We start from the raw sequence: 25550 nt of genomic DNA on the forward strand, positions 1-25550 counted from the left end.
CGAGTCCAGTTCGTCAAACTGGGACTATTTACGAAAATTAGAATGAAAACTCCTAACCGATACGGTTCAAAAACTAGGTTCTTCGTGACCGCGTTATCGAGCTTGCCTCAGAAAAGATTCTAGCTTAAAGATGAAATAATAAAAATGAGGATCGAGATACTTGATGATATATCAGAGGTTCTCCCCTTACTGATCTTCCAGAGAAATCCGTACTTTCAGAAAAGATCTCGCGTACTCGAAAACCGGGGTTGTTACATTCTACCCTCCTAAAAGAAAATTTTGCCCTCAAAATTTCAGTTACCTGAGAATAGATGCGGGTAATCAGCTTTCATCTTATCTTCCAGTTCCCAAGTGTGCTCTTCTTCTCCTCTTTGTCCCCAAACAACTTTAACTAAACGAAAAGTCTTGCCTCTTAGCTCCTTATCACTTCTTTCTATGATCTGAACTGGTGATGCTTGATATGTCAAATCATTTCATAACTGTACTGTCTCTGGTTGTAAAATGTGACTCTCGTCGGGAATATATTTCTTAATTTGCGAGAAATGAAAAACATCATGAAGGTTTGACAGATATGGAGGAAGGGCTACTTGATAAGCTACTAGACCGACTCTTTTAAGTATTTGGAAAGGTCCTATGTATCGAGGGTTAAGCTTTTTAGTCTTAAGGGCTCTACCTATTCAATTAGTCGGGGTTACTTTAAGAAAAACATGGTCTCCCTCACTAAACTCAGAAGTCCACCTCCACGCTCTGAAAAGCGGCCTTCGCCCAGGGAAATTTCAAGAGACCATAGTCATAGCAAAGCCGAAAACTCTAGCTAAATTCTGAGAAAAGGCAACAACCTAAATCGAAATCGAAGAACTCATAGCACTGTGGAAGGCAGAAAAGCCCACCTCAAATAGAGAGGATGAAAGGAGAAACAAGCATTCAAACAGTAGGCCAGACCAAAAGTCATTCATATTGACACCCAAATTTGACAGCTACACTCCCCTTAATACCAAAAGGGAAGACATTATCAAAGACATCCTGCATTCAAAATTCATCAAGTCCCCAAACAGGGCTGGCACATATCAAGACCAGCGATATTTAGACAAATCTAAATACTGCGCTTTCCATCAGAAATACGGACATACCACAGATGACTATGTAATAGCGAAAGATGTTCTCGAGAAGCTGGCCCACCAAGGACTATTGGACAAATATATCGTTAGCCGTGGACGAAAGCGAAACACAGAAGACCTCGGCCAGCAGTCTAAAACAACTGACAGTCCCCGAGATAAAGGGAAAAAGGTAGGCGGTGATGTTAATCCACCCCGAAGAATAATAACTTGCATTTCTGGTGGTTTTGCAGGTGGAGGATGTACAAACTCAGCAAGAAAGAGATCATACCGAGCTATGATGACCTTGAAAGGGTCAACCTCGTCTCAACCCATCAACCATGACAAACCAAAAATCTCATTCCTCCCTAAGGACTGTAAAGCAACCGATCGCAACCTTGACGACCCCGTAGTCATCACTGCACAGGTCGGAGAGCCACTAGTCAAGAAGATCCTGATGGATCCGAGGAGTAGTGCAGACGTGTTATTCTACTCAACATTTCAAAAGATGAAATTAAGTGACAAAGCCCTCCAACCATCATCCGGGGAACTGGTAGGTTTCTCAGGTGAGCGAGTTTCTATTCGAGGTCACATCTGGTTATAAACTACATTTGAAAATTATCCTGACAATAAAACTATATACATACAATATCTTGTTGTTAATTGCAAAAGTCCTTACAATATAATCCTAGGCAGACCCTCCTTAAATGCATTCAATGCTATTATTTCTACTCTGCATTTGTGTGTCAAGTTTCTTTCATAGGATAACAAAGTCGCAACAATCCACGGAGACCAGAGGGAAGCCAGGCAGTGCTATAACGCCAGCCTGAAGAACGAATACTCAAGACAGCCCGAACAACAGTATGTTCAGGCAGTATACAATTCGGAACAATTACCTCTCCTGACCGACTTGGACCCTCGGACCAATTACCAAGAATGACCAATGCCAAGAGACGACCTCATAAAGGTTCAACTAATAGTTGAAGAAGAAAAGTATACATACCTCGGCAACGCACTAAAAATGAAGAACGCGAACAACTGGCTGAGCTATTATGGCAAAATCTCGATCTATTCGCGTGGACTCTGGCAGATATGCCAGGGATAGATCCCAACGTCATCTGTCACAAGTTAGCAATCAACCCATCAATCCGACCTATAGCCCAGAAGAAAAGACACATCGGCACAGATAAAAGGGCAACTTCCCTGGAGGAAACCCAAAAGCTTCTCAATGCCGGTTTCATTAAAGAGCTCAGATACTCCACTTGGTTAGCCAACGTGGTAATGGTAAGGAAGAATAACAGTAAGTGGAGGATATGTGTGGACTATACAGACCTTAACAAGGCCTGTTCAAAGGATGCATACCCCCTCCCATGCATTGATAAACTAGTTAATAGTTCCTCCGGTTTTCAATGTTTAAGTTTTATGGATGCCTATTCTAGTTATAACCAAATACTAATGTATCCGGCCGACCATGATAAAACTGCCTTTATTACTGACAATGGAAATTTCTGTTATAAGGTTATGCCATTCGGACTCAAAAATGCAGGTGCAACATATCAAAAACTTATGGACAAGATCTTTTCAAATCAAATTGGCCGGAACATAGAAGTCTATGTTGATGACATGGTGGCAAAATCAACACATGCAGCAGATCACATCAACGACTTGAAGGAAATATTCCAGCAACTTCGAATATACAACATGAAGCTCAATCCAGAGAAGTGCGCTTTTGGAGTGCAGGGAGGGAAATTCCTCGGCTTCATGCTAACTCGCCGAGGTATTGAAGCCAACCCCGAAAAATGCCAAGCAATCTTAAACATGAGAAGCCCAAAGACGGTTAAAGAAGTTCAACAATTGACTAGTCGGCTTGCAGCATTGGCCAGGTTTTTACCTCGCATAGCTCACCGATCACACTACTTTTTCAAGACTATAAGAAAACAAGAAAGGTTCGAATGGACCGGGGAATGCAAAGAAACCTTCACCGAGCTTAAGACCATACTATCAGAACCATTAATACTTCAAACGCCAGAAGTCGGTAAAGTGGTAAACCACTATACCTCTATTTATCTGTTACTAACCATGTTATCAGTTCTGCCTTGGTAACAGAAATAGGAAAGCAACAACACCCTGTATACTTCGTCAGCAAATCCCTCTAAAGGGCCGAGGTCCGATACCCGAAACTAGAAAAACTCACACTGGCTCTTGTAACAATGGCCAGACGATTGCGGGATTACTTCCAAAGCCATACCATCGTGGTCAGAACCAAGCAACCCCTCCGGCAAATTTTAACAAAACCCGAGCTGGCTGGAAGGCCGATTAAATGGTCAATCGAGCTATCTGTGTATGACATCCAATACCAATCCCGAGGAGCCATCAAATCTTAAGTGCTGGCTGACTTTATAGCAGAACTCACTATAGGAGAATTTGATCCTATAGAGAACAAATGGACATTACACGTTGATAGAGCTTGAAACAATAAAGGCTCCGGCACAGGATAATTGCTTGAAGATGAAAATGGAACAGCTTTAGAACAATCCATACAATTTACCTTCCATGCAAGTAATAACCAAGTAGAATATGAAGCACTCATAGCAGGACTAAGACTAGCCCACACAGTAGGCGTAACGCAACTACATGTCAATTGTGATTCCTTACTTGTTGTGCAACAGGTAACAGGTAATTTCCAGGTAAAAGATCCACTATTAGAAAAATATAATGCTACTGTCAATGACCTTATTAACGGTTTTCAGAAATTTGCTATTTCCCATATACCTCAAAAACAAAATGACAGAGCAGATATCCTTTCAAAACTAGCAACAACAAGAAGTCAAACCAAAATACCTATATTATCTCAACTAACACTTGATGAATCCAGTGTTATGCTAACAACGATTTCAAGTATTTCGCAGGAAGATGATTGGCGAACGCCTTTCATACGTTGCCTGCAAACAGGTGATATACCCAACAGCATTCAAAATAAAAGAAAATTCAAAATGAGAGCAGGCTTTTACACATTACGGATGTGATGCCATGCTACCTGTTGAAATCTCACTACAATCGCCTAGGACCGAGAACATCAAAGAAGATGACAACAACCACAACAGACGAACCGAACTCGACCTCGTCGAGGAAAACCAAAACAAATCAGCGTTGCAACAACTCGCCACAAAGCGAGCTATAGCTCGAAAATATAACAGAAGGCTCAAACCGAGGACATTTTCAGAAGTCGACCTCGTCCTCAGGAAAATAGAGGATGTGTGACGATTACCAGGACATGGCAAGCTAAGTGCCAACTGGGAAGGGCCATTCTGGATATACAAAGTCATCGGCAAAGGGGCGTACAAAATTCAAACTCTCGATGGAGTTGTACTACCAAATAATTGGAAAATTTTTTCCTTAAAATTGTACTATAGCTAGTCTATAAGTCGGGCACGGTGATGCACTCTTTTTCCTATGTTGGGTTTTGCTAGAGAGATTTTAATGAGGCACACCACCCCGCACCTTTACAATTACTAAGACACTCACAATACAAAATCTATCAGTCACTTGGTACATCTATTCTCTATTCTACTCGGCCGAGCACCATTAACAATCATCACAAACTCATAACAAGAAAAATAAAAAAAGATTTTCATACAACAAAATCTCGTAACCAAACAAAAGTGTATTTCAATCACACTGTCAAAATTCTAAACCAAATTCAGATGTTTTCTCCTAAAGAAATCAAATAAATCCATCAAACAAGTGCTATAAGCACAAAATCAAATTCCAACAATACCAAACTTGTTCAGCTAAGAGTTAAAAATTTCAAAATACATAAACAAACCAATTTTTGGCTATAAGCTAGCAGTTCCACAGTTATACAAAGCAATAAAAATATTAACAAGATTCACGGGGCATCTGGGTTCTCACCCTCCCCCTCAACGCCATCCTCATCATCGTCAACTAACTCCCCACCAACAACAACTTTACAGTGGTCCATTCCAGACAAATCCGTAGCAAGCGCCAAAAGTTTTGCTTGCTCAACAACCATCTCAAATCCAACAGCGAACATCTCAAGGCCATGATCTTCCTTAACAGCCTCAACCTCATTCTTTTCAGCAACCAACACAGCCACCCTAGCTTCCAAAGCAGCTTTTTCTTCTCCAAGCTTCTTCCCAATATCCTCGGCGGCTGTTAACTTCCCTTGTAAAGAGTCCACCAAATCCAGAGCAGTGCGTAGTTTATTCCCCTTATCCAAATTATCCTGCTTCGGCTGATCAACAGCGACTTTGTCAAAAGCATCCCTAGCATGCTTTAGCTCTTGAGTTCAGCCAATAGAAATCAGCCGAGCTCCCATCACCTACAACAGCAAAAGAAAACCAGACAAGCCGACACAAATGAAAGTAAGAAAAAACCATAACACATTACTTACCTGCAGATATTGACAGACGCCAACATCCCCCAACATCATGAACAAACTAGACGTCGGCGGGACTCTGACAGTACTCATCGGCTACTATGGTCAAAGGGAAGTGTTCACTCCACAGCGAGGTCAAGTCCTCGTCCCCTCTATAGCCATGAAGCACCCTCTGATTTGTAGTAAACTTTTTCACTGCCTCTAGATCAATATCCTTCCGATCAATTTTATCCTCAGCCAATTGCACAGGTCTCCCTTTCTTCCCTTCACCTCGTTTCCATTTAAAGCTAATCTTCTTAGCAGGCGACGGTTGGTCAACCTCGGCACCTTTTTCTACTATAATGTGACTACTCGAACCCTGCTTTTTCAACGTTTTTTGTCCGAAAATAAGCTCGCAGGCTACTGGAAGTTACCTTGGGAGCTTTCTCAACTACAAACAAAAAACCAACAAAGGAGTTACACACCATAAACAATCACATACAAACAAGATGCACACAATTATTACCTATGTATCCAGCCAATGCATCTTTATATGTTTCCAACTCAAGGTGTTCAACGACAGACAACAAGTCAAACGAAGATATATAGTTAACTAAAAATTCCATAATCATCTCATTCTTATATTCCATTCCATCCATACCTAGTATCTGTCTAGGCCTCGAAACCCAAAACAAATGAAACCTCTCTAATAGGCATTCATCAACATACCAAGGAAACTCATCCTCGGCGACACCAATATTCAAAAACATAGATTTAAAACCCTTGTAAGAAGACCTATACAAGCTAAAAATGGCGTGACCAGGGGCACTGGCCAGGTTTAACCAAAAACCCCGCTTAACCCTCTTACATTGAAACAACGCAAAAAAGACTTCTAACGACGGCTCGATCTCTAAACACTCCATCAAAATCTCAAAAGCTCTAACAAATACCCAAGAATTAGGGTGTAGCTGCGACGGTGCACATTTAAGCTGCATCAACACGCCACGTTCAAATTCGGAAAAAGGGAATTTCACATCCAGATCCATGAAAACATAACTATACATGAAGAAAAATTCAAAACCCTCCCCGCGGTGATATACGCGATCAGTAGCATTGCATAGCAAAAACCTAAGTTTGATATCACTACCCTCTCCAACCCATGAAGACATTGAGCCTAACTGTGATATACTCTGCTCGTCACTAAACACGGAAGAATACCCTCTGACCGACTCCGCCACCCAAGCAAAAGGATCATTAGGATCCCAAACCCAAACCTCTTCAACAATTTTATCTTCTTTTTTACCCCTAGCATCCGTCCCTACCACAACCTTTTTCCCTTTCTCCATCTCAAAAACAAAATGCAAACAGAAAACAAAAAAGAAACCAAGTGAAGAGCAACTAACCTTTCTTACTCATCTTCTGCAAATACAAAGAAAATGTAAAGACCCAAAGTGGATATTCAAAGAGTCCAGCAACAACCACCCACCAGCCCACTACCCACACCTTCAACAACACTACAACATCAAAAACAAACCCTAGCCATCGATAAAAAAAGCAACACTACAAATCAATGGTCAGTATTCACCACCGTTCTAATTACCAACAAACATTAAATGCACCTGTCTTTTCCAACATTCTCTCTCTTCTACAGACACTCTTGATAGGTTACCGCCAAAATACAAAGCTTAACCTATTTTCAAAAATCTCGCAATAAATAAGTTAAGCTTGGGGGCTCCAACTATTCCGAGCTATACCCCCAAAGCAACTAGTTATAGCTAGGGGTGGCAAAGCGGGCCGGCCCGCCCAACCCGCCCCGCCCCGCTTAGGCCCGTCCCATAAACGGCCCGCCCCACCAACTAATATGGGTTCAAAATGCTAGCCCGCCCCACTTTATGGCAGATTGGCGGGTTGGCGGGCTAGCCTGCTTGACTCTTTTTTTAAAAAAAATAAAATTCATTAAAATTAACCAAAAAATAATAATTAAAAAATCAAATACAAATAAAAAATAGTCAAATTATTATATAATTTTTTCACTATATTTTTTTTAAATTTTTAACTTCAATAAAATTATTCAAAATAATATTTGTCAATAGAATCATCTTTATTTTAAAAAATAAGTCACATAATTTGAGCAAATATACGAAATTGTAAAATAAAATAAATAAAGTTAATAACTAAAAGAAGAATAAAAATAAAAACAAAAAAAAGTGTTTGAAAATTCTATAATTATTAATGTTATAATAGTAATCACTCTTTTATTTAATAAAAAAAATAAAAATAAAAGTCTTCGGCCCGGCGGACCGGCCCGTCCCGCCCGCTAAAACCCGCCAATTTGGTGGTGCGGGTTTGGCAGATTTTTTTAATTTGGCGGGCTCCAAATCCTAGTCCGACCCGTCTTTTTTGGCGGGTTTAGCGGGTCGGCCCAACGGGTTCAACCCGTTTTACCACCCCTAGTTATAGCTCGGCTCCTCAGCACACAAAAGTTACCCTGCTTCAAAATCGCCAATACATAAGTGGAGAATGGGAGCCTACCGCAAATCCTGGTTCCGTGATATAACTCGTGTAAGCTTTATAGCTCGGCTTCTCAGACAGGTCAACTTAGGAGGCTATGATCCGTTACCCCGAAACTGGTCTATACCAGCAACTTTGGAACCAGAATCAGCATATAACTTCCCCACAAATCTCTCCACGCTCAACCACTAAAGCCCCAAATATCGGGCCACCAACAAAAGACCCCGTCAAAACCAGTAACAAGGATAAGGATAACGGCCAAAAAGCAACAAATGATACGAATAACTACCTCCAATAACTCCATTATATACAGGTGACTCACTCGGTCATAGGTACCCAATTCATTCCATTTCTCACTCTGAATATACTCACACTATTACTTACTTGAGCGTTGGAGTCTCTTTGCAAGTGCCCAGCGCCGCCCCTCTTACTAGAAGAAGACGTTCCGCGCTTCCACTCCAAGGAAAGTAAGTTCGAGCATCAATAGGACGAATCATACCTCGGAGACCCCTTTTTCACGCAGGAACAACATCCTTATTGAATATTGAAAATAGAGGTAAAACGTTTAAAGCCGATCTGTCAACCTTCCATTTAGTTTATGAACATCTTTGAGGCAAAGGTCGGACTTTTCATCTCAAATATTGCTTAATATTTATTCGGATTGGCTTCGATTCCCCTTTGGACGAGCATAAATCCTAATACTCTAAGTCTTCAAAAATTTGAGTCAAGCTGATGACATCCAAAATGCAAGATTAGATATCTTCGATCACTCTATCGCACGATTATTCTCTCATTACTCAAGATAAAATATCCGAAAAAGAGAAAAAGGATAAAAACTTGGGGTTATTCGGAAGGTTGGGCTGTTAATTAAGTTCATTAATTTTTTTATTATTGCCAATATAAAATATAAAAAATAACAGAAAATACAAGAAGATAGTAGACAAACAGAATACAGAAAATAACATACAATAAAGAAAGCGCAATACATATGGAATGAATATTAGATAAATACGCGACAAACAAGCATGATGCATGTTTGGCCCTATGCAGGTTATGAGATCATGTATCAGTTGTCTACCCGTTTCCGACATTATCTGGTGTAAATTCCAGATATGACTTTTCCATAATTCTGCACATTACATCGTCTCATCATCTGCCCTCAATGGCAGCTCTGCTTTCTATAGCAGTCATCTACCCTCATTGGTAGCTATGCTCTCTTGAGCGGTTAAGAGAAAAGTCTAAAAAATCGTTCTTAGTTGGTGTTATTAATTTCTATCATTATTAAACTAATAAAAAAAATCTAAGTAATTAATAAATATATAATTAAAATATTTTTCTAGATATAACTATCAATATTTTTTTTTCTTTTCAACGGGGACTAATTTCATATACTACTCCTCACACTTGTGACATTAAATGTTAGGTTTTGGTGATTATTCATTTAGTGTATGATTTGTTTCAACTATTTAAATTTTATTTAGTGTTGTTATATATAGTTTTTTAGTTTTATATCGGATTAGTTTTATTCTTCCAGTCATTTTTCATTGAATTATATTTTAAAAATTGTACAATGACAATGAATGATAGAAGTTTTCTCTCTCACAACTTTTTCTTTTCTCCACATAATATATTTAAATTGTATATGAGTGGTGCCCTTACAAAAATTTTTGAACATCTAATTTTTAACCTTATATACTCTTTATGTACTCCTACTATAATTAATTTCTATTAATATTAAACTAATAAAAAAATAATCTAGGTAATTAATAAATATGTAATTAAAATATTTTTCTAGATATAACTATCAATATTTTTTTTGTCCTTAACGTGGGACTAATTTCATACACTACTCCTAGTACTTGTAACATTAAATGGTAGATTTCAGTGATTATTCATTTAGTATACGGTTGCAGGAAGATATGTTTAAACTATTTGGATTTTATTTAGCATTGTTTTCTATAGTTTTGTAGTTTCATATCGGACTAGTTTTATTCTTCTAGTTATTTCTCATTGAATTATATTTTGTAAATTGTACAACGACAATGAATGATAGAAATTTTCTCTCTCACACCTTTTTCTTTTCTCCTCATAATATATTTAAATTGTATGAGTGGTGCCCTTAAGAAAATTATTGTTGAACATAATTTTTAACCTTATGTACTCTCCATGTACTCTTACTATAATTAATTTCTGTCGATATTAACCTAATAAATATATAATTAAAATATTTTTCTATATATAAGTATTAATATTTTTTTTCTCCTTAATGTGTAACTAATTTCATACACTACTCCTCACACTTGTAACATTAAATAGTAGATTTTGGTGATTATTCATTTAATATACGGTTGTAGAAAGATATGTTTCAGCTATTTGGATCTTATTTAGCGTTGTTATGTATAATTTTGTAGTTTCATATCAGACTAGTTTTATTCTTCCAGTTATTTCTCATTAAATTATATTTTGTAAATTGTACAATGACAATGAATGATAAAAATTTTCTCTCTCACACCTTTTTTTTCTTTTCTCCTTATAATAGATTTAAATTGCATATGAGTGGTGCCATTAAGAAAATTGTTGAACATATAATTTTTAACCTTATGTATTCTTTATGTATTCTTACTATAATTAATTTTTATCAATATTAAACTAATAAAAAATAATCTAGGTAATAAAAAATAAATTTATTCTAATCACATTACATTATTTATTTAGAATGAAAGTAATATGATTAAGTGTAATTCATTTAGATGTGATTAAAAAATAATTGAATACTATGTACAGTAAAAAATTGATATTATTGAAACACAAAATTAAAATTTATTTCTATGTATCGTTTTTGTCCCTAACGTTTTCGTCCTATTTAAGTCCCTAACGTTTCAAAATCGTCTCAATTTTGTCCCGTCGTCAATTCTATTAAAGGATCCCTAACGGCAGGACAACATTGAGTCAATTTTGAAACGTTAAGGACTTAAATAGAATGATTGAAACATTATAGATAACTTTAAGACTTACCCAAACATTGGGGACAAAAACGATGCTTTACTCTTACTGGTGTCTAATTCTACTGAAATCTACTTAATATACTAAAACTGGGTTTTCCTCGCTACTAAAGGTGACGTGTCGATCTCTCATGCCTCCGTTTTCCCTCCAAAACGAATAAAATTTTTTTTCTATTCTAAATTATTTTATTGTAATTATATTATAATTAATACTAAACGAATAATATATAATTATACTAATTTAGCAACATATCTTTATTATAATTATATCAAATCAATATTTAATGCACTATTAAACTACTTATCAATTATCAATTAAAAATACTTTTAATAATTTTAATGATAATAATAATATCAATAATAGTAATAATAATAATAAAAAATCTTTGTTACCCGATTCACACGTATATCAAATAATTTTTCTAAATTATTTTATAAAAAATATCTTTAATATAATTATATTGTAATTAATATTTAATGAATAATATATAATTATACTAATTTAGAAACATATTTTCATTATAATTGTATCAAATCAAAATTTAATGCATTATTAAAAAATTACCTTAATAATAGATAATTTACATATTTATTTTTGTTTCACTAAAGTCTATATATAGTGTTTTCCTATGGTACATGAATCTAAATTTGAGAGTTAATTCATAATTTTATATTTAGTGTTTTTTTTACTACTTCATAGAATAAGAATGTATTCTTCGTTTTTTATTGAAGTTGATCCTTTTAAGGTACAATTTATAATTTTTTATAATATTTTTCATATACTCGTTCTATTATATTATTCTTTTGATAATTTTTTATTTGTTGTTACTCTAAGTTATTCTTATCGTCTAATGTTCCAGTTCGATTGTCTTTTGCCACAATCATGCATCACATGAAATACCTCATCGAGTTGTCTTCACTGATTCGGGTTCCAACTACATGGATGTAAGCGTTCAAAGAAGAGGCAATAGTCTCTACTTTACCGAAGGATGGTTGGATCTACTCACCTATTATGACCAACCCAATGGAATGTGGTTAAAGTTAGATTTCTTAGGAGGAGCTCGATTTTTGATTGAGGAATTGCATCCACAGAACTTTATAGGGCAAGTTCAAGTTCCATTCCCTCCATGCTTTTTACGTATGCCCGAAAATCTTCGAAGTGGAGTACATAATGAAATTGAATTCTCTCAGTTTCACTAAATTCGTGACAAATTCAGATATGCAATTTCAACTATTGGTAATATATTTAAATTTTCTTAGTTTAAGCTGTTCATTATTAGAATAATTTTTTAACATATTTTGATTTTTTTCAGAAATTATCAGCTTTCTTTTGCATGTATGCAATGCCATTGAGGGGAATAAGAGTTAGTTTGGTTTCTCGATGTGGCAATTATATACCTTGCCGCATTGCATGGATAGCGGATGATGAAACTTATCTAACAAGAGAATGGTCTGATTTTGCACGAATTCTAAATATTGAAACTTACGATGTTATTTCAGTTGGTTATCGTTACAAGAATGATTCTATACTATAGGTGACTAAGGACTAGAATATGTTCAATATTGTTTAGTTAATTTGGTTTTACTATTAGTATTTGATTAAATTATAATTATAGAATTTTAAATTATTGCCTCAATTTATATATTACGATTATTTTTTGTGGATGTGCTATTTTTAAATAATTTAATAAAATGAAGTACTGTCAAATATTATTAAGTTTATTTTTATCCTTTATTTCTTTATTTGTATTTTCATTATATTTGACAAAAAATGAACCTACACGTATATTAAATCGTTGACCTAAAAACAATTTATTTGCCAATAGAAACATATTTTATTTATAATTAGAATAAAATTTATTTGCCAATAATCGGTGGATAAAATTGAAATTACACCCGTGTCATATAATTATAATTGATTAATTGGTATAAAATAAAATTATACCCGTGCCATGAGTAATAATCTAAATAATTATATCTTAACAAAATATAATTTGAAATAATTTATAAACAATTTATCTTAACAAAAATAATTATTTAATAATTGATTTAAAAATCAATGCAAAAAATAATTATTAATAATAGTATTATTAACTGGATAAATAATATAATTTCAAATTAGGGTTAATACTCAAATTCGTCCCCGAAAGATTACGCGATCTTCATTTTCGTCTCAGAACGATTTTTTTTAATCAAATTAATCCCTGAAAGATAAAAAATAAGTCAAATTAGTCATCTTGTCAGTTGGGCGATGACGTGGCACGTCAAGTGCCACGTGGCAGGTCAGCAACACGTGGCAGGTCAGCAACACGTGGCAGGTCAGTGACACGTGGCATACCCAAGTCAACGCCACGTGTCACTTGACATGTAAAAAAGATTTTTATAGTCAAAATAGTCCTTGAAAGTCTAGAAATAAGTCATTTTCATCCCTCAAATTTTAAAAATTAGTCAAACTAGTCCTTATATAATTTTTTTTTATTTTTTCTTCATAATATTAAATTTGAAATGTTTTTTGATACTACTAATTTTAATAGAAATGTAATTGACAAACAAAACATTAGTAATTGTATCTTTTCTTCTTAAAAAAATTTTCCAATAAAATTATCTATCTCCTTTAATTCTTCTCAAAATCTCTCTTATTCTTTTCTATTCTAAAACATTTTTCTTACATACATTTTGCTGGAATATATATATATATATATATATATATATATATATATATATATATATATATATATATATATATACTCAAAATTGAAATGTATGTATTTATTAACCTAAACAAAGTTATATGCTCGAAATCAAAATTTATGTATGTTAACCCAAACAAAGTTATACGCAAAAGTTATACTACAAAAAAAGATGTAATCGAAAAAAAATAGTGGTATAACTTTGTTTAGCTTAACATACATGTACAAGATGTCTCTGGTACGGGTTGAAGGATGGATCGGGAACCTGCGGGTCGAGGCGAAGACCGGATCGCGTGACTGGAGCGATGGGGGGAGGTACCTGCAAAGAGGTGTAAAGTGTGTGGAATGAATGAATACCTGGAGAGACCTGGGTCCTCTATTTATAGGTGATGGTGAATATCTTATCTTATCTTATTTGGTTAAGATAAGGGAGACGTTTGAATTCGAAAGTCAGTTAGGAGTTCTAGAGGGCCGTTTCCGGGCCTTCCGGAAGAAGGAGATGGGTCGGACCCGAGGAACCGGGTTCGGGTTTAACCTTGGGTCCGGGATCCGTGGGCCGGATCCGTAACAATACATAAATTTTGATTTCGAGCATATAACTTTGTTTAGATTAATAAATTCATACATTTCAATTTTGAGTATATATATATATATTCGAGCAAAATGTATGTAAGAAAAATGTTTTATAATAGAAAAGAATAAGAGAGATTTTGAGAAGAATTAAAGGAGATAGATAATTTTATTGGAAAAATTTTTTAAGAAGAAAAGATACAATTACTAATGTTTTGTTTGTCAATTACATTTCTATTAAAATTAGTAGTATCAAAAAATATTTCAAATTTAATATTATAAAGAAAAAATAAAAAAAAATTATATAAGGACTAGTTTGACTAATTTTTAAAATTTGAGGGATGAAAATGACTTATTTCTAGACTTTCAAGGACTATTTTGACTATAAAAATCTTTTTTACATGTCAAGTGACACGTGGCGTTGACCTGGGTATGCCACGTGTCACTGACCTGCCACGTGTTGCTGACCTGCCACGTGGCACTTGACGTGCCACGTCATCGCCCCAACTGACAAGAGGACTAATTTGATTTATTTTTTATCTTTCAGGGACTAATTTGATTAAAAAAATCGTTCGGGGACGAAAATGAAGATCGCGTAATCTTTCGGGGACGAATTTGAGTATTAACCCTTTCAAATTATTACTTGAAATATAAATAATATATGGAAATCTATTGAGTAAATCAATGATTTTGCACCTTAATAATTTGACAATTATTACTCAATTAACCAGTTAATTGAATTAGTAATAACAATTTCCAATTTCAAATTTTGTATATTAAGTAGTTATTAAAAACTGGGTAATAACGATTTACACGGAAAAATCATTGATAAATTCAATTAACCATATAGAAGATAATATACTAACAGTTTTAGTATATTATTTATGGCAAGCGAAATTATTTTCTCAGATTTTCTATTAAAATTGAAATTAGTAATAGTTTAAAAAAATGTTTATTAATAAAATTACTAATAGTCACATTTTTATACACAGGATATATATTTTCTATATATTATTTAAAAAATATAATGAAACATGAATAATGAATGAGTATGTTATTTCTTCGACTAGCTAATTAATGCAAAATCGAGTACCCTTTTTTATTCGATTGAGATCATATTCTATTTGGTGAAAGTTTCAATCACCTTAATTAAATTCTGTCTTTGTGCCTTTAACTTATATAGGTAGTAATATGTTACATATTATTTGGTATATCTAAGTAGTTATTTCTCATAACAAAGATGTAAAAAATCATATTAAGGTTTATTGCCAAATAATTAGTGGATGAATAATAGTAGATTATATTATTTTAGAAAAGTATTTTCATTATAATTATATCAAATCAATATTTAATTATGATAAAATATGTTAATTATAATTATATCATAGAATTATAATAATTACGATATTTATGTTATATATTTTAATCATTTATGTACGTAAATAATTAGAAATCAATCAAATCAAATTATCACAGTAAATAATATGTTGTATATTATTACGGAAAATAATCCATAGATAAAATTGAAATTACACCCGTGTCATATAATTATAATTGATCAATTGGTATAAAATGAAATTATACCCATGTCATGAGTAATAATCTAAATAATTATATCTTAACAAAATATAATTTGAAATAATTTATAAACAATTATCTTAACAAAAATAATTATTTAATAATTGTTTTAAAAATCAATGCAAAAAATAATTTTTAATAATAATATTATTAACTGGATAAATAATATAATTTCAAATTATTACTTAAAATATAAATAATATATGGAAATCAATTGAGTAAATTAATGATTTTGCACCTTAATAATTTGATAATTATTATTCAATTAACCAATTAATTGAATTAGTAATAACAATTTCCAATTTCAAATTTTGTATATTAAGTAATTATTAAAAATTGGGTAATAACGATTTACACGGGAAAATCATTGATAAATTCAATTAACCATAAAGAAGATAATATACTAACAGTTTTAGTATATTATTTATGGCAAGAAAAATTATTTTCTCAAATTAAATTTTATATAATTATAGTAAGTTTCTATAATTAAAGCAATACAAAACTGTTTCATATATAGAAATAATATTTTATATATTTATATATCTTTTTTTTATCTCTTTTTTTTAAATATTGGCATATAATTAATATAAAAAATATATAATGTTAAACTGCTTTGTTATGCATATATATGAATTTATATAATAACCCGTATAATTTATACGTATGGCATAATACATATGTCAAAAAAAGATTCCATAATTTTTAAAAACTACTGTTTTGTTATATGAAATTGAAATTGAAATTAAATAATTTTTATTTATATAATTTTTTTTCTATTAGTATCAAGTATCTCCATTAAAAATTCATATCGTTTGTAATTAGTATATATATATATATATATATATATATATATATATATATATATATATAAGTCGTAATAGTCAATTGTTTCAATTATTTTTCATCTACAAAATTCGTATCTTATTCGTATTTATTTTTCTCTTTATTATTTTCCATATCTAATGGCTACAAGCTATGATTCTATGAACAGTATTACCTGTAGTAGATTATGTAATGAAAAGGTTTGGAAAATAAAGGCAAGTATTATAAGGTTATGGAAAGTTCCATCCAAATTTGACAAGAGTAAGACAGCTTATCTAGAAATGGTTCTCATGGATGATAAGGTAGGTTGATTATTCTACATGATTTATTCGAGTGATGCTAGGTCCAGTTTATATATATTTACTGTTCACATTTTAACTTTATTTCGTGAGTAAACTCTTGGAGGAATCAACCACAGTGCGATTTAATAGAGTTGTAAGTGCTAATAGTCTTTATTTTTAATTTATTTTACATTGTGATAAAATTCATTGTTCAGTGAAGAATTATTTGGCAAAGATGTTTGAGAATGATCTGATCGAGGGGAAAGTTTATGTCTTCTCAAATTTTCTGATTGAGGAATCAAGCGGAATTTATCTTCCGACTACACATGTGTGTAGAATAACCTTTAAGAAGGAGTCACGTATAGTAAATACGATCGATGATCGTAATATTCCTGACAATCATTTCAATTTTCTCGATCATGCTGATATATTGAGACAAACAAATGAAAAAACTAACTTATTTGGTGCGTAGTTAATTTGTATTATTATTATTATTATTATTATTATTATTATTATTATTATTATTATTATTATTATTATGTTGTTGTTGTTGTTGTTATTGTTTCATTTATTTGTCTTTAATTTCATGCTTTTAATTCGTCTTTTTTTTTTTAAATTAGATGTTATTGGATTCTTAACCGAAAAAAGAGAACTTATAAAATCATATTGAGTATTACTAGATTATTTATGGTCATATTGAGTATATATGCCTGATTTATTGAAAAAAGTAGATTAAATAACTATTTTATAGTTAATACAATTAACACTATATTAAAAAAAGAAAAACAACGCATACAAGTTATTTTTTTATTAATTAAATTATTATAATTAAAATAAAATTTAACATAACAACTTAAAATTATAATTTCAATCTTATCACGTACATGTCATGGGTGATTAAACTTGTAATTAATTAGATTTGAGTATTTGACATAATGACACACAAAAATAAGCCCACGTTCATTTCATTTATAATATCTTCAACATATTTTGTGGTGATTATAAGTGAATATATTTAAATTTCTTCTTATATATATTTGGTCATAAAAGTGAAACGTATAGTTATTCAAGTGATATTAAATCTCATTATTAAAGTTCTTTGAGTATTTACTAAAGTATTATTGAATCAATCATTGTATTAATAGCAAAACTCAAACTAGCATTCTCGCAACAAGATATAAGATTTTTTTTAGGTATCAATTGTGTCGACCACTTTTCGTTATACTGAAGTCTGTTTAAAGTGCTGCTAAATCTTGTAACGGCCACTTTCGGTAAAACACAAAACATATGCTTAATATTGTGACAATATACACAAGCTTTTTAGTTAAGAATACGATATCATCCAAATATATTTTTTAATTATAACTCTTATGCTAAATGTTACCTGTGCCAGTGGATCACTTAGTTTAGTTACATCCTCAATCTTAATTTTCTTTATACATCTTGATTTTCGCTATTCTAAATAACTATGGGAAACACATGGTGTGCAAGAGCCATTGGCCTATCTGGAATTGGTGGAATCTCAATATCCCCTTCTAACATCTTCAAAGCATCCAAAATTATTGGCCTTGAATCAGCTACTACATGAGAAGACAGAACACCAACCATTAAGAATCTTTCTATTATTTTCCTACTAGTAAGGTTTTCATCTATTAACATAGAAGCATCCAAAGCTGATTCTAAGTTACCAGATTTCAGCAATGACCAAACCCAATCTGAGATAAAGAATGCAGGTGTTCCGGATGAAGATAAATCAAGAGCTTTTCTTCCACACAATATTTCCAATATAACCACACCAAAACTATAGACATCACTCTTTTCAGATAACTGGCCATAAAGTGCATATTCTGGTGCCAGGTACCCATGAGTTCCAGCAACTCTTGTGTTTATCAGAGACCTACTTTCAAAGTTTTGTTTAGCTAACCCGAAATCAGCAACTCTTGCATTCATACCTGCATCAAGAAGTATATTGGTGGTTTTGATATCTCTGTGATAGATTGCAGGTTTAACTCCAAAGTGCAAATAGACCAACCCATTTGCCACATCCAAGATTATGCTCTTTCTTTGAGACCAAGTAAGTGATTTCTTCATATTTCGGTTGTCCATGGAAGAGAAGAGATGGTCTTCAAGGCTACCATTTGGCATGTAATCATAAACAAGATATCTTTGGCTTTCTCTGTACCCAGAATCCTCTTCCTCTTCTTTAACAGCCACACAACACCCTCTTAGCAGCACTAGATTGCGGTGTTTCAAGTTGCTAATAATGTCCACCTCCCTGTAGAATTCTTCATCTCCTTGAGAATCCGATTCTTCTATCCTTTTAACTGCAACCATTGTGCCATCAGGTAGAATGCCCTTGTAAACTAAGCCAGAACCACCTCTGCCAATGAAGTTCTGGGTTGAAAAATTGTTAGTGGCCTTCACTAGGTCCTCAAACTTGAACCAAATTGACCCTGTATTTGGTCTCACTTGAGTCCTAGACCCTTGCACTGTCGGTTCAGCACAGACATACAAATTCTCAGCAGCTTTTCTCGTCCCCAACCTGTTGTAGCATAGACACAAACCTATCAAGGAAGACACAACCAAGATTCCAATTGAAGCTCCAATTAAACCAAATACAAGAGCATGATTATGGCTCTTTCTTCTGGCACCTCTCCCTTGATCATTAATAAGTGGCAACTCATAAATACAAGACATAGCACCTCTGCTTTCAGGGCCAAGCTCGTTTGCGATTCCAGCAGCATATAGAATTGAAAAATAAAAACAGTCTTGGGAATGAGAAGCATTTCCATCAATAACATTCATCTTTTGCAGAACATTTAGACCTTCTGTGACACAAATGTCGCAGTTGGCAGAGACACTGAGGTCTGGCTTACAGGCATCGTTGAACCGAGTTGTAGGACCAAGATTGTTGATCCAGTCTTGCTTAGATTGGATGTTAGCGCATAGGTTGGGACTGATAACAAATTGAAGCGGGTCAAAACAAGAGGAAACAAGGTTGTTTGGAAGTGAGAGAGCACTGAGCTTGGATTGGAAGTGATGAAGGCAGGATTTTGAGGTAGGAAGATTCGGGAACTGGAAAAGAGAGTTTTCTTTGAGGTTTTGAGCAAGTGCTATGCCAAAGAGGGATAACAGAGCTGTGCAACAAAAACTTGAACGTGTTTTGTTTTTGGATGGGAAAGGTTGGAAGTTATGGCAGCTAGAGGAGTTCCAGGGGACTGTCAGCACATAATCCATTCCCACTGGGCACACAGAATTGTTGCTACCATGGGAAATGGTGGGAGATGATGATGATGATGATGATGCTGAGAATGGCCTTGTAGGAAACACAATAAAGATTAGGAGAAGCACAAAAACAGGTTTCATGTTTATGATTACAGTGTTTTTGCTGTGTTGTTTGTTTCATATTGTGTGTATTTAAGGATGTTATAGAAGAACCAATGAGTCAATGACATAGTGAAAGACGGGGTAGAAAGAACTGAGCCACTGACACCATTTCAAGGAACGCGGCATTGATCAGAAATAAAAGCTGATGACTTTGCATTAACAAGAGTGGTTGAAGTAAGTTCTTATGGAGAGGTATTGCGGAAATCAATGCAACAGTTGACTTTGAAATGCTCATTCCTCGTAACTATTTTCCAATTCTTTTACATGATTCTATTTTAGAGAAAATGACAAATAAGTTCTTAATATTTTGCTACACGGACATTTTTGTCTCTAACCATTTAAAAATATTTTTAAGTCTCTCATCTTTTTAAAAGTTGGACGGATTAATCTCTTCGTACAAATGCCTCCGTCAGACTCAACAAAAAAGTCTGTCGTGACTCCCGTTCTAATGACCTGACGACCTGGCGTTACGGATGCACGTGGCATATAAGTGGAAGGGTAATTTTGGAAATTGGACAAATTACCCTTCCACTTATATCCTTTCATTTATATGCCACGTGTGCATCCGTAACGCCAGCTCATCAAAACGGGAATTACATCAGATTTTTTTTGTTAGGTTTGACGGAGATATTTGCATAAAAAGACTAATTCGTTCAACTTTTAAAAAGGTGAGAGACTTAAAAATATTTTCAAATGATTAGAAACGAAAATGTTCGCGAAACAAAAAGCAAAGAACCTATTTATCCTTTTCTCTTTATTTCATTTTATGGTAATTTTACTCGTGTATCAGGATTCACCAATTAAATCTCGATCCAAAAAAAAATTTCAAAACCGCCATAGTATATATACATAAGTCCAAATTTGCTACTTTCTGTTACAAAACATAATGCTAAAATGTCAACACTTGTACCAAAATTTGTATCTTAATATATTATAAACCAAGAGATAAGTAAGGATTAAAAATGAAACATCAGCTTAACACGTAACTTAGAAAATTTTCAGTAATGAATGAAGAATTAATTTTCGGCTGATGAAACTCTTTTCTAATAAAAAAAAATTAACACTATACATTGACAAGATTCCTCCTCGAAAGGTATAGTGTATTTTCTAAAAACTTTATGCAAACTAAACATAATTAGCCTCCAAATATGAAATAGGCACCAGTTGTATTCAGACATTAATAATTTAGCAAACTAGTTAAAAAAATTGGCCAGTATGATGCATGAACTTTTCGGCTCATTTTTTTGGATATAAGAAGCATGTGTGTTATGCGTTGTTGTGGAGAATGTGGGTACTAGACATGGATGTGAGACAGCTTTTTCTGAAACCAAGGATGAAGAAATCAGACCATTCGATTTCTTTGTAAAAAAAATTAAGCCTACTAATCGGAGAGTCCGATTAGTTTGGAAGAGAAAATTTAAATTTTGACAAAGGTAATCGGAGGGTCCGATTTTTGTTCCTGACAGTACAGTTGCGTAAAGCACTTATACATTCCATAACTGCGTCCTACACCATTCCCCCAACCACATCTAAATTAAAAAGTGGAACTTTTCATACGCTTCTACCTGATCCGACATCAATATGTTATGTATCACAAATTCACAACCACACTGATCCACAATGTTCTATTTTTCATGCCAAAAGAATCAACAAGTTGAACTACCAGAAGGCGACCGTTGCTGAGAAAGGAAAGGAACTTCCACCACTGTTCCACTGATGTTGTCTCCCACAACTACAGTATCTCCTTCTGAAGCAGCTTGCCTCTTAATGTAGCCTAATCCGTAGTGTTCAGATTGCTTTCTTCCTGATGCATAGCTGGTCAACTTCCCAACCTGCATGATTCACAGAAAACATCAACTTCCAACCCGTTGAAGAGAAAAATCAGGATTACAGAATGCAACTCAATATCAGGTGCATAGGGAACTAGTATTACCTAAGAGTTACCAATATCTCTGAGGTGATAGGGGCCAAATAAAATGCAACAATTCATTAAAAATAATGCGATCATTAATAAAAAAAATGAAATAAATAACCTTTTTGCCATCAACTGTAATAATGCTGCCAGGTTCAGCAGCAGCAGAAAGATGCAATCCCCATAACCGCTGCTTGATTCCATCATAAGTTATCAGCCTTGCTATAGTTTCCTGTCCTTTGTAACAACCTAAGAAGATCAAAAACAGACTTAAGCATCCAACAAGTATCAACGTTACATGCAGATCAGTAGCTGCAAAATAACAGTCACACACCCTTATTTAGAGAAATTGAGTTCCATAGACAGGCTTCTAAGACATTGAATTCCTTAGTAAGCTCCATTCCTGGAGCAGGCCTTCCTGAGAAGTCAAGTCATGATCAAAAGATAATGCAAAAGTAAGTATATGTTAATTATATATAAAGTCCATATAATCTAAAGCCAAGTCAGTGATACTCTCAATACCTTGAATTATCCGTAATTTATTCCATGCATTAGAACCCATTGGAATGGCCCCTTGAGCAAGAATAGCATTCCAGACAGATGGAGCAGCTGCTGGAGACATCAAGAATGAAAAACCACCTTCAGAAAGGATATTTCCGACCCCTATAGTTAAAGGCTGCTTATCAACCTACAAATTTCAAAGACATTTCAGAGAATTCCTTTACATGAATATTAACAGATTAGTTAGGTTTTAAAGCTTTTCAAGTCTTCAACCAGAGGAAAACGTTATAACAATGCAGATATTAATTATTATGTAATGCTGTTGAAACTTTATATGGGAAGAATAAATTTAAATCATTTTAAGAAGTTATGAAGAAGTTAAACATGCAAAATTTGAACAACTAATAATTGGTACACATCACACTAGATTATCAGTATGGTCAATGCTCACATTAAAATGTTGATGTGTGCCATATGGTTTTCCCACAAGTTCACCAAGTTTCAAGTTCTCCATGACCTGTTCATTTCATTATTTTGAAAATTACCAACTTAGTCATTCAAAACACTAAGGTTGTTTGTGCCTTTGTGAATTAGATGTTTGGTGGGAAGGAAAGGCTTATAGTGTGAATTTCACACTACAAGTACAAGCCCTCCATTCCTCTCCAACCTTCCAAACAACCTAAAGGTGTAAAAGAAAAATACTGTTTCTTGCTTTTTATCTAATAAGTAAGATGTTTCTTACCTGGTCACTTTTAGGTCCCAACAAAACAAATAAGCTTGTTTGCTCAGTAATGTCTTGAATCTCTACCTTATCAGCAAAAAATATGTACCTTGAAATCATTATATGTAAAGATTTAATTCGTGCAGCTTCCATAGTCTGAAGATATTCCTCAAGAAAAAAGCTTTTCCTGTTCTCTTATCCCCCCCCCCCCCCCCCTCTTCTTCCTTTTCTCTTCAAACCCCCCAAAAAAAAGGTTTAAGCTCTTTGTGAGAATGCAATCATTAAATGAAGTTACCTACTTATTCAGCATTTCTGTAATGGTCCTACAAGTCTCAGGTGAAACCACTAATGTGATTGCATTTTTCTGTCAAAGCAATAGGAGAAAGTCATCAGCTACTTCAAAACTTAGATATCATTACATTGTAGAAAAGAGAACAACCACTAACAAAGTCAGAGAAAACAAGCAAGAAATGAAGTTTACCATGATCCATGCATGTGCAATATCTATTGTTCGAGCTGTTGGGGTCACAAAGGCAGTGTCACATCCCTATGGATTTCAGTTAGAAATCCCATTACTTAAGCCTGTATTATAATATGAAATATAAAAATAAATTGAAGAGAACTTCCAAATAACGCCTTAGTTCAATGAAACAATGCTACTTTCTTCCCGTACGCACTTGCCCCGGCTGCAGACATTCAAAGTTTGCAGTAGTCTGGTTGTGAAGGAACTGGGTACGATCTTCTCCACTGACTTCATTTCAGATTTGACAAATATATGCATAGAAAATTAATCAAACATTAAACATGTCAAGGGTTAACTTCCCCAATAGGTTAAGTTGTGCTGTGAATGCTTAGTTTTATATCTCTAACAAACCATGGCCACTAGCCATATTTCACTTGATCTACAAGTAACTAATAAGTACCACATTATACACTAATCATGAACAGAAAATAGCAAAAGAAAAATAGTTATGCAAAAATATTTTGCCCCTTTTTTTGTCATTAGTGTCTCTTTATGCATGTTTCTGCCAATTTTACTTTATTTAACCTAATATGGCTAGGAAATTTTGTTAACAATGATAGAGAAAGCAAGTATACCTCTAATCCGCCCAAAATGTGAAAGATCAACAACCTACACAATTAGACGCCACAAAGAATCAAATTAAGTAAACAACTAAATCCCACATATTATCTAACACAATTGTAATGAACCTAGCTAAAATAGTTAACATTCATGGAACTATTAGACTTCACAAATTGTATTAGCTTTAACATTTTGTTAGACACATCCAAAGCAATGAGTATTTAGTTATGGTAATCCACGAAAACTGAAGCATCTCTACTTCTCTAGAATCACGGATTAATCAGCTCAAGGAACTAAAACAAACCGTCAACTAAAAGCAGCAAGTTACAGGCACAAATAATCCAATAAAACAACAAAATTACCGCAACTCCGTTCTCCGCGGCATCGAGCGCTTCATCATCATTATAAAATGTTTCAACGATCCCTTCCTCAGAAACCCTAGCGCCTGCAGTTTTAACAGTGTCCTGCAAAAGAATCAAGAAAATAATAACATAACTAAAGAAAAGAGAGCTTAAAAAAATAAAACAAATATAAAAATAGTAAAAAGAGAGAGGCTGAGAGCAGACCAGGAAGTCATGGTCGATTGGCGGAGGAGAGAGATCGAAAGAATTTGCCGAAATGGACCATGAATTTAGCTTATTCTTTTGATGATGATGATGTGGCGACCAAAACGCAGCGTTTCGGGGAACACGATATCTTGAGAGCAGTGAGAGATGAGATGCTACTAACATGGTGGTAGTAGTAGTTGCCATTTTCGCAATTCACACGCACACTTTGGATTAGAACGCAAAATCTATAAGAATTTCGAAGCAGGTGTGTTGTTCATATTGAAATTCTTTTCTTTTTTTTTTTTTATTTCTCATGATATTTTCTTTTTTTTTTTGGTAAGTGTAAGGGGCCGTAGGCCCAAAAAAAGAAAAAAAACCTACAAAACTAAACTAACTTCGGGGCAAGGAACCCCTTTTACATCATCTCTCATTAAACTAACTAAATCTATCGGGGGAACATCCAGAAAGTAA

General features: G+C 33.8%; 2 protein-coding genes across 2 annotated transcripts; both read right to left on the minus strand.

Moving 5' to 3' along the window:
* Positions 1–18227: 18227 nt before the first annotated feature.
* On the minus strand, positions 18228–21614 carry LOC112734300 (probable receptor-like protein kinase At1g11050). The gene has a single exon (XM_025783556.3). It carries the CDS (start codon positions 20290–20292, stop codon positions 18385–18387), a length of 1908 nt encoding a protein of 635 aa, XP_025639341.1. The 5' UTR covers positions 20293–21614; the 3' UTR covers positions 18228–18384.
* Positions 21615–21647: 33 nt separating this feature from the next.
* LOC112734301 (putative transferase At1g60990, chloroplastic) lies at positions 21648–25348 on the minus strand. Its single transcript, XM_025783557.3, has 12 exons — positions 25098–25348; positions 24894–24995; positions 24546–24579; positions 24125–24198; positions 23929–23994; positions 23747–23811; positions 23469–23556; positions 23178–23243; positions 22748–22913; positions 22560–22643; positions 22347–22474; positions 21648–22145 (listed from the first exon to the last, which is right to left on the minus strand). Exons 1-12 carry the CDS (start codon positions 25281–25283, stop codon positions 21960–21962), a joined length of 1245 nt encoding a protein of 414 aa, XP_025639342.1. The 5' UTR covers positions 25284–25348; the 3' UTR covers positions 21648–21959.
* Between the last annotated feature and the right edge of the window lie 202 nt (positions 25349–25550).

The sequence above is a fragment of the Arachis hypogaea genome, chromosome 3 (assembly GCF_003086295.3).
Source record: "Arachis hypogaea cultivar Tifrunner chromosome 3, arahy.Tifrunner.gnm2.J5K5, whole genome shotgun sequence".
Taxonomy (NCBI): Eukaryota; Viridiplantae; Streptophyta; class Magnoliopsida; order Fabales; family Fabaceae; genus Arachis; species Arachis hypogaea.